Source organism: Coregonus lavaretus, assembly GCF_964263955.1.
Source record: "Coregonus lavaretus genome assembly, contig: HAP1_SCAFFOLD_3287, whole genome shotgun sequence".
NCBI lineage: Eukaryota > Metazoa > Chordata > Actinopteri > Salmoniformes > Salmonidae > Coregonus > Coregonus lavaretus.
The window spans coordinates 47398-65392 of NW_028157247.1; the positions used below are offsets into that span (position 1 = coordinate 47398).

Sequence of the window (17995 nt, forward strand, 5' to 3'; positions counted from 1 at the left end):
TTAATCCATGACGGCGTAGTGTGTTACTAATGGTTTTCTTTGAGACTGTGGTCCCAGCTCTCTTCAGGTCATTGACCAGGTCCTGCCGTGTAGTTCTGGGCTGATCCCTCACCTTCCTCATGATCATTGATGCCCCACGAGGTGAGATCTTGCATGGAGCCCCAGACTGAGGGTGATTGACCGTCATCTTGAACTTCTTCCATTTTCTAATAATTGCGCCAACAGTTGTTGCCTTCTCACCAAGCTGCTTGCCTATTGTCCCGTAGCCCATCCCAGCCTTGTGCAGGTCTACAATTTTATCCCTGATGTCCTTACACAGCTCTCTGGTCTTGGCCATTGTGGAGAGGTTGGAGTCTGTTTGATTGAGTGTGTGGACAGGTGTCTTTTATACAGGCAACAAGTTCAAACAGGTGCAGTTAATACAGGTAATGAGTGGAGAACAGGAGGGCTTCTTAAAGAAAAACTAACAGGTCTGTGAGAGACGGAGTTCTTTCTGGTTGGTAGGTGATCAAATACTTATGTCATGCAATAAAATGCAAATTAATTACTTAAAAATCATACAATGTGATTTTCTGGATTTTTGTTTTAGATTCTGTCTCTCACAGTTGAAGTGTACCTATGATACAAATTACAGACCTCTACATGCTTTGTAAGTAGGAAAACCTGAAAAAGCGGCAGTGTATCAAATACTTGTTCTCCCCACTGTATGTATACGATGAATAAACTTTAATTTGATACAATGGGTCTAATTTCTTTGGAAATTAAGAGACCACTAAATTGTTTTCTTAAATCAGCATCTCTACATGTATGACAGCTATTCCATTCCAGTGTCTGTTGAATTACAACACAGGCACACCTCATTCTACTGAATTAGGTACTGATTAGGTGATCACCTGACCCAAATCTTATTTAATGAGGAAAAGTATAAAAACCACTGCTGTGGTCATCACTATCCTCTTGCAATAGGACCAGCTGGATGGCAAAAACAGTGCTAATACCTCAAAAGTAATATTAATAAAAAAATAACTATTGAGCATGCCAAAAGAGTTGGCAGAGGGATACAGTGAGCGTCAGGTTGCTTCCATCCTTAACATTTCAAAGACGGCGGTTCATAAGAACAAGGTCAAGCAGCAGACATTGGGGACAACAAAGCTACAGACCGGCAGAGGGCGAAAACGACTCTACTGACCGGGATGACCGCCAACTCATTCGAATGTCACTCAACAACCGTAGGATGACATCAAGTGACCTACAAAAATAATGGCAAACGGCAGCTGGAGTGAATTGCATGGCGAGGACGGTTCGAAACAGGCTCCTAGGGGCAGGGCTGAAGTCGTGCAAAGCTAGAAAAAAGCCCTTCATCAATGAGAAGCAAAGAAGAGCCAGGCTGAGGTTTGCAAAATACCATAAGGATTGGACCGTTGAGGACTGGAGTAAGGTAATCTTCTCTGATGAGTCCAATTTTCAGCTTTGCCCAACACCTGGTCATCTAATGGTTAGACGGAGACCTGGAGAGGCCTACAAGCCACAGTGTCTCGCACCCACTGTGAAATTTGGTGATTGGTGATGATCTGGGGGTGCTTCAGCAAGGCTGGAATCGGGCAGATTTGTCTTTGTGAAGGACGCATTAATCAAGCCACGTACAAGGTTGTCCTGGAAGAAAACTTGCTTCCTTTTGCTCTGATATTGTTCCCCAACTCTGAGGATTGGTTTTTCCAGCAGGACAATGCGCCATGCCACACAGCCAGGTCAATCAAGGTGTGGATGGAGGACCACCAGATCAAGACCCTGTCATGGCCAGCCCAATCTCCAGACCTGAACCCCATTGAAAACGTCTGGAATGTGATCAAGAGGAAGATGGATGGTCACAAGCCATCAAAGCCGAGCTGCTTGAATTTTTGCGCCAGGAGTGGCATAAAGTCACCCAACATCAATGTGAAAGACTGGTGGAGAGCATGCCAAGACGCATGAAAGCTGTGATTGAAAATCAGGGTTATTCCACCAAATATTGATTTCTGAACTCTTCCTAAGTTAAAACTTTGTGTTGTTTAAAAACTAACATTAACTTATTTTCTTTGCATTATTCGAGGTCTGACAACACCGCATCTTTTTTGTTATTTTGACCAGTTGTCATTTTCTGCAAAGAAATGCTCTAAAATGACAATATTTTTATTTGGAATTTGGGAGAAATGTCAGTAGATTATACAATAAAACATTTTATTTTTACCCAAACACATACCTATAAATAGTAAAACAAGAGACACTGATAATTTTGCAGTGGTCTCTTAATTGTTTCCGCAGCTGTATGTAGAGTAATGTTACTTTGAATCTAACCACAGCCCTTCTCCACCAGTGCTTCAACTACTCCAAAAAGCTCACCAGTAACACTTGAGAAACATTCTTGCATTTAATTATAAATATGACCATATACAAACATGGGGAATGATTGGATCAGTTGTATTAGGACCAGACAAGACTTAACATACGTAAGAATTATTTTCTCTTCCATATTCACAACGTTGTTCTTCCATTCCCAAAAGACCCAAATGGTATCAATAATAATAATAATAATACAAGAACAACAAAGTCTCACTCTGGGCTTACCAGAGAAGGACTGCTCCAGAGGTTGAATTCCAAAATGTGCAAAGGGTTAAATGAAGCCAGCAAAAACACTAGGATAGCTCTACAGTCTTGTCATAGATAGTAAGGCCTACGGTAGATTAAATCCGGTCAGGGCAAGATCCGCATTATAGCGCGATTGACATGTAAAGGTCATGTCCGACTGAGATGACATACATTGCATTCGGAAGGTATTCAGACCCCTTCCCCTTTTCCACATTGTTACGTTACAGCCTTATTCTAAAATTTATTAAATACATTTCTCAATCTACACACAACACCCCATAATGACAAAGCAAAAAACAGTTTTCAGAAATGTCTACAAATGTATTAAAGACAACAAGTACAAGTATTCAGACCCTTTGCTATGAGACTCGAAATTCAGCTCCAGTGTGTCCTGTTTCCATTGATCATCCTTGAGATGTTTCTACAACTTGATTGGAGTCCACCTGTGGCAAATTCAATTGATTGGTCATGATTTGGAAAAGGCACACACCTATCTATATAAAGGTCCCACAGTTGACAGTGCATGTCAGAGCAAAAACCAAGCCATGAGGTCAAACGAATTGTCCGTAGAGCTCCGAGCCAGAATTGTGTCGAGGCACAGATCTGGGGAAGGGTACCCAAAAAAAAATCTGCAGCATTGAATGTTCCTAAGAACACAGTGGCCTCTTCATTCTTAAATGGAAATAGTTTGGAACCACCAAGACTCTTCCTAGAGCTGGCCTCCCAGCCAAACTGAGCAAATCGGGGGAGAAGTGCCTTGGTCAGGGAGGTGACCAAGAACCCGATGGTCACTCTGACAGAGCGCCAGAGTTCCTCTGTGGGTGGAGATGGGAGAACCTTCCAGAAGGACAACAATCTCTGCAGCACTCCACCAAATCAGGCCTTTATGGTAGTGGCCAGACAGAAGCACATGAAAGCCCGCTTGGAGTTTGCCAAAAGACACCTTAAGGACTCTGACCATGAGAAACAAGATTCTCTGGTCTGATATAACCAAGATCGAACTCTTTGGCTTGAATGCCAAGCGTCACATCTGGAGGACACCTGTCACCATCCCTACTGAAAAGCATGGTGCTGACAGGATCATATTGTGGGGATGTTTTCCAGCAGAAGGGACCAGGAGACTAGTCAGGATCAAGGGAAAGATTAACGGATCAAAGTACAGAGATCCTTGATGAAAACCTGCTCCAGAGCGGTCAGGATCTCAGACTGGGGCAAAGGTTCACCTTCCAACAGGACGACCCTAAGCACAGCCACGACAACGCAGGAGCGGCTTCGGGACAAGTCTCTGAATGTCCTTGAGTGGCCCAGCCAGAGCCCAGACTTGAACCCGATCTAACTTCTCTGGAGAGACCTGAAAATAGCTGTCTCCCCATCCAACCTGACAAGAGCTTGAGAGGATCTGCAGAGAAGAATGGGAGAAACTCCCCAAATACAGGTGTGCCAAGCTTGTAGCGTCATACCCAAGAAGACTCAAGGCTGTAATCGCTGCCAAAAGGTTCTTCAACAAAGTATTTGTAAAAATGTCTAAAAATCTGTTTTTGCTTTGTCATTATGGGGTAGTGTGTGTAGATTGATGAGAAAAAGAATTGTTTTTAGAATAAGGTTGTAACATAACAAAATGTGGAAAAAGTCAAGGGGTCTGAATACTTTCCAAATGCACTGTATGCAGCGTTTACTGTGAATTTGGTCTTTGCGAACGCAGGAACATTGCCTTTGAATATTGTGCATTGTGGACAAAACGCGATCGGATTGAATCTGGCCCCAAGGCTTCACAACAAGCACACCATTCACTGAGGTAAAAGGTATGAGACTTCATGAGTTGAATACTTAAACCCAAGACACTTTAAAAATAATTGTGACAGTCACAGCACATAGATACCAGTAGCAGAACTTATTGAGAGGTCTATTGAAAGTTGACTTACAGTTTGACTAATTCCCATGAAGAGTGGAGGAATTAAACAGATTAGACAACTCTTGATAGTAAAAATGGGGTAAATAACTTATTTTTTCCATCATCAGTTGAACATAGCCAAGTATACCATACCACAGCAGATAGTCTTCAATTGAATCCTACAGATGAAGAACCACAAAAGGCCAATGTGCATTTTATGAAATCTAGATAAACATGCATCATTACATCATTATTAAAAATGAATTAAACAAATATGTTAGTGTAATAATTGGCAACTATCTTTCAACTATGCTGATGGGGTATACAAAAATGGAACAATATGCACATTGGCCTTATATGGTTCTTCGCTGCAAGGATTCAATTAGGCAACATGAATTATAGCTTCAAACTATCTTCTTTCTCGTGACCTTCGGACACCACAAAAATCACCAACGGTACTCACCGTGACATCAAAGTAAAAACAGAGGGTGCTCAAAACCTGCTAATATACAAATCAAAGACCATAAAATCAAACTTTATATAAAATAATGTCACAGTGACAGCATCCATAGCGCTTCCAAAATCTCAGAATCTTCATTTCCGGTCATCTAAAGAATTTAACCAGAAATCCATTTCATCCACTCAGGCACACGATCCAACTAAAAGACAGCCGAGTTGCCTCGGGACGTAGATCCAGGTATCCGGCCCAAAGGACCACGTCGGCACCCCAGTTAGCATTGTAAGTTAAGAGAATGAAACATTTAAGATGCGGTTTGTGCACGTTTCCAGAGGGGGCTGGAGGCTGGGGTTTTGGGGTTAGAGGTTGGAGTGAGCTGAGGGGGTCTTATGAAGTCTGGCACTGGACCCCGCCAGCAGACGGGTAGTCATCCTCCTCCATGTAGTGGTATTGGCTGCGTCTTACTCTGGCCGGGTCACAGTCCTCCAGGTCGGCGTAGATGTAGAGGTCGTCGTCCATGCTCTCGGGCTGCTCCACCTCCCTCTTGGCAGGAAGGTAGTGCTCTAGCTCCTTCAGCTTGTGCTTGGGGAGGAAGTTGGCCTCTGGGAATACCACCTTTCGCAAAAACAAAACGAAAAAGCACTTATTTCTACACCCTACATTTTTCTTTAAATGTCATATGAAATTAAGAACCAACTGAAACAGTAATAAAGCAAACACATTACGAGTTACACAGGCTACAAAGTGCAGACTTGTGTCAATTACATAATCACAATAAACGTGCTACTACAAAATGGCCACTGGTCATATGGTTGGTATTTGGTATGGTTGACTTTGTAAGTCTCCAGTAGTTTTCCAGTGGTTTAATAAAACATAAATACTGTCTGCAGCAGTAGTTAGTCAATCAATTTAATACAACATTTAAACTGAGGGAATGACTTAGGACACTATTTACTTTTCTTATATATTTTTAAGCTTACGGCACCTGGTATTCCCAGGCGGTCTCCTATCCCAGTACTAACCAGGCCCGACCCTGAACAGGCGTGTTCAGGGTGGTATGGCCATAAGCTTTTTTTTTCTTTTTCTGTTTTCTTCCTGAATTAGGTCCCTTGGCTCATCTCTGCAACGGGCTTGGGAGAGGCGAATGTCGAGTCAAGCATCCTCTGAAATATGTCCCGCCTGGCCGCCTACTTATCACACTGCTCGCTTGACCCGATTGTCAGCCACACCAATGTGTCGGAGGAAACACTGTTCGACTGAAGACTGACCAAAGTCAGCTTGCAGGCGCCCGGCCCTGTCACAAGGAGTTGCTAGAGCACGATGAGCCAAGGAAAGAAAGCCCCACCAGCCAAACCCTCCCCTACCCCGGACCGCGCTGGGCCAATTGTGCGCCATCCTGTGGGGGTCACGGCTGAATTAGGACACAATTTCAATAAGATAAAAACCCAATGAATACGCCGCACAAAAATATTAACGCAACAAGCAACAATTTAAACGATCTTACTGAATTACAGTTCATAAGGAAATCAGTCAATTAAAATAAATATGGATTTTACATGACTGTCACGGATACCTAAAAAAAAAAAAAAAGTAGGGCCGTGGATCAGAAAACCAGTCAGTATCTGGTGTCACCACTTGCTTCATGTCGCACGACACATCTCCTTCGCATAGAGTTGATCAGGCTGTTGATTGTGGCTTGTGGAATGTAGTCCCACTCTTCAATGGCTGTGCGAAGTTGCTGGATATTGGCAAGAACTGGAACATGCTGTCGTACACGTCGATTCAGAGCATCCAAACATGCTCAATGGGTGACATGTCTGGTGAGTATGCAGGCCATGGAAGAACTGGGACATTTTCAGCTTACAGGAATTGTGTACAGATCCTTGCGACATGGGGCCGTGCATTATCATGCTGAAACATGAGGTGATGGCAGCAGATGAATGGCATGACAATGAGCCTCAGGATCTTCCATTCCATAACCCTACCGCCACCATGGGGCACTATGTTCACAACGTTGACATCAGCAAACCGCACGCCCACACACGCTGTCTGCCATCTGCCCGGTACAGTTGAAACCGGGATTCATCTGTGAAAAGCACACTTCTCCAGCGTGCCAGTGGTGATCGAAGGTGAGCATTTGCCCACTTAAGTCGGTTACGACGTCGAACTGCAGTCAGGTCAAAACCCTGGTGAGGACGACGAGCATGCAGATGAGCTTCCCTGAGATGGTTTCTGACAGTTTGTGCAGAAATTCTTCGGTTGTGCACAGTTTCATCAGCTGTCCGGGTGGCTCCTCTCAGACAATCCCACATGTGAAGAAGCCAGATGTGGAAGTCATGGGCTGGCGTGGTTACACCTGGTCTGCGATTGAGGCCAGTTGGAAGTACTGCCCCATTCTCTAAAACGATGTTGGAGGTGGCTTATGGTAGAGAAATGAACATTAAATTATTTGGCAACAGCTATGGTGGACATTCCTGCAGTCACCATGCCAATTGCACACTCCCTCAAAACTTGAGACAAATGTGGCATTGTGTGACAAAACTGCATATTTTAGAGCGGCCTTATATATTGTCCCCAGCACAAGGTACACCTGTGTAATGATCATGCTTCTTGATATGCCACACCTGTCAGGTGGATGGATTATCATGGGAAATGCCCACTAACAGGAATGTAAACAGATTTGTGCACAAAATTTGAGAAATTAGCTTTTTGTGCGTATGGAACATTTCTGGGAACTTTTATTTCAGCTCATGAAACATGGGACCAACACTTTATATGTTATGTTTATATTTTTGTTCAGAATAAATACAAATATAGTTCAACATCTACAGTACATCTACAGTATCACGTCCTGAATGGTGGAACACATTGAATGGTGTGTGTGTTTTTTACAGAACATACCGAAAAGAGGATAATGAGGTGTCCCTTTTCAAACGGCCGGCGGTGCATGGGCATCCCCTCATTCAGGACACACTTCTTGTCGCCAGGTTTGATCAATTCCCCTGCCAAGGTAAAAAATGTAATTGTAAAACACGATCAACCAGCGCTGTCACGATACCAACATTTTACTAAGCCAAGTATCACGATCTCATGGTATCGCGATACTACTCGGTAAAGAAAATCTAGTGGCCTAGCGTCCTGTTCGCCCCCCAGACACTTGTTCCCGTTTTCTAAACATTATGCGCATGTGCTACCCAAAAACCCTGTCATTGATATTCACAATTATACTTAATACAACACATATTGAATTAACTTCACACTGTATAATAGAATATTGCGTAGACTTATTTGCTCATATTTGCAAAGGCCTACCTCTAATTTGGCTGGAGCAATGGAAGGAAGGAATATACTGTACATGCATAATGATCTGCATGTCATTGTGGCAGTAAGGGGAAAACACTGCATGAAACCTCTCCCTCCCTCCCGCTCGCTCTCCCAAACACATATGCACACTGCTTCCAACTTTAAAAACATTAGGCACCAAGTCTCCTGTTTAGGGGACCTGCGTGGTTCCGGTACCGACCAATATTTTCGTTTAAATCCATCTGTGGACACCGTAGATCGAAATGGCTTGCATTGAGCGTTCTTTCGGACACAGGAAGCTAGAGCTCGGAGACGTTCACAGCGATGGGGGCAGACATTTTGATCTTTAGAAAATATGCACATTTTCTAACACTAAATATACAAATATGTATTTGACAGTTATAAGGAAGGAGAAATCTTATAGTTGGTCATTTTATAAATTGATTATACTATATTTAGAAAGAATATAATTTCAAGCATTATTCATATAGTTTTGTCGAATAGGAACCAAATATATTTTTCTTTTTGTAAATATTTTAAATATTTCATATTTTCATACTTATCATTTGTACTTGAGCTTGTGTCCTCAAGTCACTACACCTCAGCAATTTATAGCTATTTTTTTACCAGAAAGGTGAGATTAACCTTTTTTGGAGTATGCAGCATTACTAGTTATTGTTTATGGCCCTCTCATGATAAACACTTACTTTTGGGGATTACGTAGATTACATTTACTTACATTTGAGGTTAATGAGCACCAGAAATATTGTTTTATATAGTTTAGGCTTACATTATGAATCCTACCTTTGAAGCACGTGATTAGCATCATGATTAGCAGAGCCTTTTCCTTTCTTCCTGCGCCAAGCAAATTTGCCTAGACCTACTGTCAACATGAGCAGGTTGTTAGCTAGCTAGGTAACATGACTGAACGTTGTTTGTATCAAACCAATAAGTAACGTCCCGGGATTAGTTTAAAACGGCCCGCAACATGGTTGTGAAATTATTCCAAATGCGCGCAAATTGACACAGGAAGAAAAAAGAAAAAAACGTAGCTCCGGGTCATTTCCTTTTTAACCATTTGAGGTAGAGACACACCGTTTTCTTTGCTGTAATGCTCCAAAAATGCCTGTCATGAAGCGGTGCATTTCCTCTGTCACTCAGAGGCTGCTTGACCGCAAACTTGCAATTGCAAAGTCTACTTAGACTGACCTGTGCTCTTGGTTATACCAGGCAATAAAATGCTCCAATGTATGAACTTTGCTCGCTCTGCTCCAATGTATCAAATGTAACAGAAGATTCATCAGGGTCTGCGTCCCCGCTCGCCATTACCGCTAAATTCTATTTTTAAAACTGATGGAGGAATAGATGTGCAGGAAGAGTGGACAGAGAGAAGCAGGTAATGGCTGGTTGATCACAGCTGCCACACGTGAGATGCGCTTGAAAGTGAAGTGGACATTATTGGACTAGCGCATACAAGAGACTAGTTGCTGTTGCTTAATTTTTTTAACTGATTTTATAAAACAGGCGCCAGCAGGTTCTTTAGATTGGTAGGGCTGACAAATTGGGTAGCATCATATGAAACGGTCCTACAGGATTCTGAAATGTTGGTATAAGTATCAGGATGTTTTGGTACCGTTATATTACAATGGTACCGGTATACCGTGCAACACTACGATCAACAAAAAATAAAATGCATAAATTTTTTTTACAAATTGCCCAGTGTTGTTGTAAAAGGTTTCTGTTAAATGAAATAATCTAGGAAGTGTACCTGGGTGGCAGGTGATGAGGAGGCTTCGGTTGTCCAGAGTTTGAACAGGCTTCTGGAAACCACACAGGGCCTCCACCAGCTGCAGCTCCATAGTCATGGTCAGATTTTCCCCTTGTCTGTAGAATAGAGCACAGTCAATACCAATCAAAGCCAACAAGGCTGCGATTGATTGCATTTCAAGCCAAGAAGTGAAAATCAAGAACTGAGAAGTGATTGGCTCTCAATGGCGATTTTTTGTTGTTGAAGAAAATGAATTTAAATTAAGTTCTTGAATGGCCAAATTTTTGTTTTGCTAGATATATAGACCTTTTTCCAGTACATGACACACTGACGTCACACACAGATGCGTGCGACTCTTAGCGGCAGTAAGAAAGCAATCGCCATCTGTGCCTTTTTCAACATAGAAGTAATAACTTAAATCTAGGCTAAACAAAATAACTGTTTTAGGTTCTCATACGCTTACAATTATGTTTTGATTCTTGCTTGAACAGCTGCAAAGATTTATTTTTTGCTGCCGTTCTATAAGAACTCCCCCTTGTTCTGCCACCAACCTCCACGCATCGCCCTCATGCGGCAATGTTTGCAAACACAGAAAGGGGTCTATAGGCTAGTACAGAATACAGACCAATACAATACTGAAGAATATAAAAAAGGTCTCGTTTGGAACAATGGAACTGCCAAATTTGTGCACAAACCATTTGTTGGTCCAATCAGACAATGTGATATAGACATAGGGTAGAGGCCGGTAGTGAATAAGGACTGGCATGAGGTTTAATCTTTTACCTGGTGAAGACGGGATGGACTCTCTGATCCAGGACAATGATGATGTCACCAGGCTCTAGTCCTGGCTCCTGATCTCCCTCCCCGTGGAAAACTAGCTTCTGCCCATCCTTCATACCTGCAACAATAATTTAGGCTTGATTTAACTCAACTGGCCCGTATTTAACTGCATTAAGACAGATCAGAATTATCTGGCAACGCCATTCACACGCAACCATGCCTTGGGGAACATTTAGGGCACTTCCACATATCCCTAGATGATTTGGATCCTGGAGCGTTTGGTAACCTGATCCATGCTATAAAGCAGATGTGGAAGTGCTAACTAATCCTGGCGCAAAATAATCCTGGTCCTTGGTCCAGGACCAGAGATATTGTAATGCAGTAGTGTTAGTCGCATGAAACTTTGTTACAGAAATTATATCCGGAATCTGTTCATTTCCATTCTTGTTTTATGGAATTGTCAAAAAACGTTCCAGGGTACCAAATTCATATGCGAAAAAGCCCTGTGAGTTGGACCAAACCAACTTTCCCTGACTGTTGCCTTGGATAACCAGCGCCATAGAGCCAAAGAATAGGGGAACAACCAACCACAACAGGAATCACAGTACACACACACTACAGTTTGCTTCAGTATAGGGATTTCACTATGGCTGTCCATTGGATAAATTCACAAAGGCTTTAGTAGCACAACTCAAGGATACACCAAGTGAAATAGCTGAGTGAGCTTTCTTAAAGAAGGGCAATTCCAACCCTTTTGACCTCATTTTGATAATCTCCAGCACAATACCAGTGTCTACATGTGAAAACGGCACATTTCTACATTTTGTAGAGAAAATAAAATACTGTATTTTCCGCACTATAAGGCGCACCGGAGTATAAGCCGCAGCAGCTAAATTGAATGATATTGAATGATGTGTACATATATAAGCCGCACTGGACTATAAGCCGCAGGTGTTTTAATGTTTAATTACCATATGTAAGGGTTCGTGCACAGAGGGGATTGTCGGGAAAGAGATGGCTGCTTGAGGAAGCTCCCATTTATTAACATTTCAACAAACAAGTTGCATATTTGCATAACGTATTCAAGTGTTACCATTTAGTGCAATAGTAGCTACAGAACATATACTGTGCTGTGTAAACTGTATCACATAGCGTTTCAGACACACAAACTTTTCAACTTTCAAACTTAAACGGTGCGCTCCCAGCGCACATACCGGCAGTGATCTACAGCAGTGGTTTTCAACCAGTGGTCCTTGAGGGAGTGCTAGGGGTTCCCCAGCAAAATTAGTTAATAGCGTCACAATCATTTAACCACTTAACTTTAGTTATTTTTGAAAAACCTTGAAAAAGTGTGCGCATCTTTGAATATTTATCTATATTATAGCCTACAGTAGTACCATAACAAAAAACAAAGCTTACAGCGCTTGACGAGGCAATATCTGCTTAAAATATACGGTAATCAGCCTACCAGAAAAGTTATTAATCCTCGTCTTCATCTTTTAGGCTAAGGTGCAGTACACGGCTGTAACCAGAAAAGTCAAGTCATTAATCCTCATCTCCGTCTTCTTCCTGCGTACTAAAACCACCAAAGTCCTCATCTTCAGTGTCGGAAACGAACAGGCTCAGGGTGGCTTCGTCAGCCACTCTCCTCTCTCCTTCGTTGTCGCTCTCAAAACCAACAAACTCCTCTTCGTCACTGTCGGAATCGAACAGCCTCTGAAGGGCCTCAGCTGTGGCGGCGTCCTCCTCTTCATCACGCAGCAGTCCAGCCTTTCGGAACCCGTTAATGATCGTGGATGTTTTGACAGCCAGATTGACTGCCTTTAACTTAAAAGCTGCATCACATGCATTTCTACGTTTGTTTTCCATAATGAGGGTTTGTGGATGAAAACTTCCTTTGCACAAACTGTCTCGCTGTCGTTCTCTCGTACCACTCTCGGTTCCACTTTTACTTTTGCGCGCTACCTGTCTCACTCTTTTCCGGCCTCCAGCTTTTCCTGCTGGAGCCCGCCGCTTAAAGGTGGGGGGCGCGGACCGGTCATAGAGCCCATAGAGTTAAAGTTGGTGGACTGTAACCTGTAAAATCCATAGATTTAGGAGGTCTTCTAGTGGCCGTTAGCTGTAAAAATCCATAGATTAGCCGCACCGTTATATAAGCCGCAGGGTCGAAAAATTGGAAAAAAGGCGCGGCTTATAGTCCGAAAATTACGGTAGTTTAAAAGTTATACCACATGACAAAGGTTAAAATTGATTTTCAAACAGATTCGTGGGGAGCAAGAAAATAACATTCTCCTGGCTAGAAACTTGTTGCAGGTTTTGAAAATCAACATTTGTATTACTTTTAATCCCACCCTGCAATGTCACAGAAGCATTTTTTGGGACTTTTATCTTTTTAACTACAGATCATAGAAATGCACCGTTTCCACATACAGGTGACTACCAAAATAAAATGGCAACATAAAAAGTGTCTTAATAGGACGTTGGGCCACCCGAGCCGCCAGAACAGCTTCAATGCACGTTGGCATAGATTCTACAAGTGTCTGGAACTCTATTGGAGGGATAGAGTTCCAGACCATTCTTCCATAAAAAATTCCATAATTTGGTGTTTTGTTGATGGTGGTGACAAACGCCGTCTCAGGCACGGCTACAGAATCTCCCATAAGTGTTTAATTGGATTGAGATCTAGTGACTGACACACACACATTAAACCCCCTAGGCTCCTTTGAGACCCATCTTTTAAAGTCACAGATCTTTTCTCGCCATGGTAGGCAAAATAACATGCAAGATGGGATGTTTTAATTGTTTAACTAACTCAGGAACAACACCCTGTGGAAGCACCTGCTTTTAATACACTGACTCCCTAATTTAATATAATATAATATAAAGGTAACTGCCAAAATAAAATAAACACTTTATTAAGTGGTCCTCTGTAGCTCAACTGGTAGAGCACGGCGCTTATAACGCCAAGGTAGTGGGTTCGATCCCCGGGACCACCCATACACAAAAATGTATGCACGCATGACTGTAAGTCGCTTTGGATAAAAGCGTCTGCTAAATGGCATATTATTATTATATAATAATATAATAATATGCCATTTAGCAGACGCTTTTATCAAAAGCGACTTACAGTCATGCGTGCATACATTTTTGTGTATGGGTGGTCCCGGGGATCGAACCCACTACCTTGGCGTTACAAGCGCCGTGCTCTACCAGCTGAGCTACAGAGGACCACTTAATAAAGTGTTCATTTTATTTAGGCAGTTACCTGTATGTAGACACTGATATGGTGCTGGAGATAAATGAATAGGAGGTTGAAAAGTGGCAGAACTGCCCTTTAAGCTGTGTGTGTGTACGTACAGTGCATTCTGAAAATAATCAGACCCCTTGACTTTTTCCACATTTTGTTATGTTAAAGCCTTATTCTAAAATGGATTAAATAGTTGTTTCCCCTCATCAATCTACACACAATTCCCCAAAATGACAAAGCAAAAACAGGTTTTTAGATATGTAGAAAAAAATGAAACATCACATTTACATTAGTATTCAGACCCTTTACTCAGTACTTTGTTGAAGCACCCAAGAGTCTTCTTGGGTATGACGCTACAAGCTTGGCACACCTGTATTTGGGGAGTTTCTCCCATTCTTCTCTGCAGATCCTCTCAAGCTCTGTCAGGTTGGATGGGGAGCGTCGCTGAACAGCTATTTTCAGGTCTCTACAGTGATGTTCGATCAGGTTCAAAGCCGGGCTCTGGCTGGGCCACTCAAGGACATTGAAATTTGACCCGAAGCCACTCCTGCGTTGACTTGGCTGTGTGCTTAGGGTCATCCTGTTGGAAGGTGAACCTTCACCCCAGTCTGAGGTCCTGAGCAGGTTTTCGTCAAGGATCTCTCTGTACTTTGCTCCGTTTATCTTTCCCTCAATGCTGACTAGTCTCCCAGTCCCTGCCACTAAAAAACATCCCCACATCATGATGCTGTCACTACCATGCTTCACTGTAGGGATGGTGCCAGGTTTCCTCCAGACGTGACCCTTGGCATTCAGGCCAAAGAGTTCAATCTCGGTTTCATCAGACCAGAGAATCTTGTTTGTCATGGTCTGAGAGTGCTTAAGTGTCTTTCGGCAAACTACAAGCGGCTGTAATGTGCCTTTTACTGAGGAGTGGCTTCCGTCTGGCCACCTTACCATAAAGGCCTGATTGGTAGAGTGCTGCAGAGAGGGTTATCCTTCTAGAAGGGTCTCCCATCTCCACAGAAGAACTGTCAGTATGACCATTGGGTTCTTGGTCACCTCCCTGACCAAGGCCCTTCTCCCCCGATTGCTCAGTTTGGTCGGGTGTGTGCCTTTCCAAATCATGTCCAATCAATTGAATTTACCATAGGTGGACTCTAATTAAGTTGTAGAAACATCTCCAGGATGATCAATGGAAACAGGATGCACCTGAGCTCAATTTTGAGTCTCATAGCAAAGGGTCTGAATACTTATGTAAATAAGGTTTATGTTTTTTTATTTGTAATACATTTGCAAACATTTCTAAAAACATGTTTTCGCTTTGTCATTGTGGGGTATTGTGTGTAGATTGATTAGGGAAAAAATGTATTTAATACATTTTAGAAGGCTGTAATGTAACAAAATGTTGAAAAAGTGAAGGGGTCTGAATACTTTCCGAATGCACTGTATGTATGCACACAGAGTGGACAAAAAAATTCCATAACAGACTGACCAGGTGAAAACGATGATCCCTTATTGATGTCACTGGTTAAATCCACTTCAAATCAGCGTAGATGAAGGGGATGAGACAGGTTTAAGAAGGATTTTTAAGCCTTGAGATAATTGAGACATGGAGTGTGTGTGTGTGCCATTCAGAGGGTGAATAGGCAAGACAAAATATTTAAGTGGTTTTGAACTGAGTATGCCTGGCGCACCGGTTTGAGTGTCAAGAACTGCAATGCTGTTGGGTTTTTCGTGTGTATCAAGAATGATCCACCACCCAAATGACATCCAACCAACTTGACAACTGTGGGAAGCATTGGAGTCAAATTGGACACCTTGTAGAGTCCATGCCCTGACAAATTGAGGCTGTTCTGAGGGCAAAAGGGGTGCAACTCAATATTAGGAAGGTGTTCCTAATGTTTTGTACACAAGTTGATATGTAGGGTGCATTTTGTCAATTGACTGCCATTCTACACTATAGGGTCAAACTGAGCTGTACTGGGCTGGCCAGGTTACAGATCCTGTAAACGTTTTGGAAAGGACAATGTGAAAAGGAAATAGCAGTATGTTTTGGCCCTGTATAGTGTGAATATGTCACTCACTATGTCATCTTATATCACAATGCTCTTCATTCCTGGTTCCAGAAGACTGCAGTGTGTTGCTTGCCTTTGTCTCTGCCCAGCACTAGAAATACCGATCCAACTAATCATCAAGACTACATTGATCAGGTGTATTAGCCAGGACCAGAAGTGAAGAAAATGTAGGTTGTATCACATAACAGACATCCAAACCTCCTACATCCTCAAAATGGAGGAAGAAAATGTTCACACTTTTACCTTGTAAATTGGCAGTCGCTCTGCTAGCATTCCCATCCACAGGTAGCTTGGTCTGTCAGCTAACGGTGTCAACAGGGCCATGGCGTATCCCGTGTCAACATGCTTAACCCATCCCCCCATCCCACCCGCGTCGCTAGACAAACATACAGTGAACAATTTAGGCAGAGTCTATGCTCTTGACAATTTCTCCTCCACACAAATCAAAGGAGTCAAATAACTGATGGACCTCATAGCAAAAAATAAATAAATAAAAATCCAGGGTAGAACATTTTTTTTTCTTGTTCTATATACTAACTATAAATACGTCTATGTAAATTGTGAGCTGTGGAAAGACTTCTCTTGATGGACAACAATTAAATCAACCACCTCACCTTTGTCAATGTGGACCTCCAGGATCTTCTTCTGCCGCAGAATCTTGCGTCCGCCGCAGGCCTTGCAGCGGTCCTTGTGGCTGATGCGCTGGCCCTGGCCCTGGCAGCCCCCGCACACGGCGGACACCTGCTGCACCATGCCTGGCCCCAGCTGGTGGAGGCGCACCTGCATGCCCGTGCCGCGACAGGACATGCACATCTCCACCGCGCCCTTCCTTCCCCCGCGACCTACCCCAAAACACAGCCATGTCAGTTCACATCACCCTAGTCGTTTGCAGCAATAACTATTATCACATCACCATTTAAACAGAATGCCTCATGCGGTGTTTGACAGGGCGGTAAATGCTAGTCAACAGATAGCGATTCTGTGGCATAACGATCCGCTGTAAAATGTTACTGTGAGATAAGCAAGAACATTTATGTATGCATTTTATAATCAGAGCAACAAAAAAGGAACCAAACAATAGTTTGGGCCTTGTCCGACGATAATCTCGGAAATGTTTTATCCTAGCAGAGGCATTTACCTCCCTCTAACAGTTAATTGTTTATAATGTGATGTTGGCTTTTACAAGACAATGTAGAATGACATCCAATCCATGCATGATCACACAGGGCTATTCAACCTGATGACTTTAGGGTCACCACACTGGTCATTTTCATCCTTCCCTTTTAATGAGGGACTGATCAAGACCAAGGTTAACCAACAATGTAACATGTGTAGTAATGTAGCACCTTCACATCGCTCGCAAATAACATTCTTCTGGACAGCAAGTTTCCTCGTGGCTCCATTGAAGAGGTCTTCCAAAGAGACTGTGAGCTGATGAACGACATTCTTTCCTAGGTTTGGAGAGCACATTGGGTCAAAGCATTCGCTTAAGAGAAGTTAAGAAGAACCACAGAAGACCAAAGGTCAGAATTTGAAGTCTGACTTCTGTTGAATGTAATATTTGTCTCTGTACTACGTTTTACCTCTCCTCTCCCGGTGCATTCGGCCACCTCCTCCAAAGAACATGTCAAAGATGTCCATGGGGGATCCAAAACCCCCGCCACCTCCACTGCCCCCTCCTTCTTTTATGGCTTTCTCCCCTCCCCGGTCATACACCTCTCTCTTCTGGGAGTCCGACAGCACCTCATATGCCTGAGAGATCTGCTTAAACTGGGAAGAAAAAAACTGAATGATCAATTCTCAGAGCGCAAACTACTAATAGAAATCTCAACTAGTACTTAAAAATATTAAACAACTTACTAAAAAT

General features: G+C 42.7%; 1 protein-coding gene across 1 annotated transcript; it reads right to left on the reverse strand.

Annotated features, from left to right (window-relative positions):
- Positions 1-2393: 2393 nt before the first annotated feature.
- On the reverse strand, positions 2394-17898 carry LOC311125646 (dnaJ homolog subfamily A member 1-like; the record flags this gene model as incomplete). The annotated part of the gene is made up of 7 exons (XM_084199681.1): positions 2394-5588; positions 7875-7975; positions 10045-10160; positions 10828-10942; positions 16743-16970; positions 17475-17579; positions 17712-17898. Coding segments are annotated over 7 exons (1080 nt in total), but the record flags the coding sequence as incomplete, so codon positions are not given.
- Between the last annotated feature and the right edge of the window lie 97 nt (positions 17899-17995).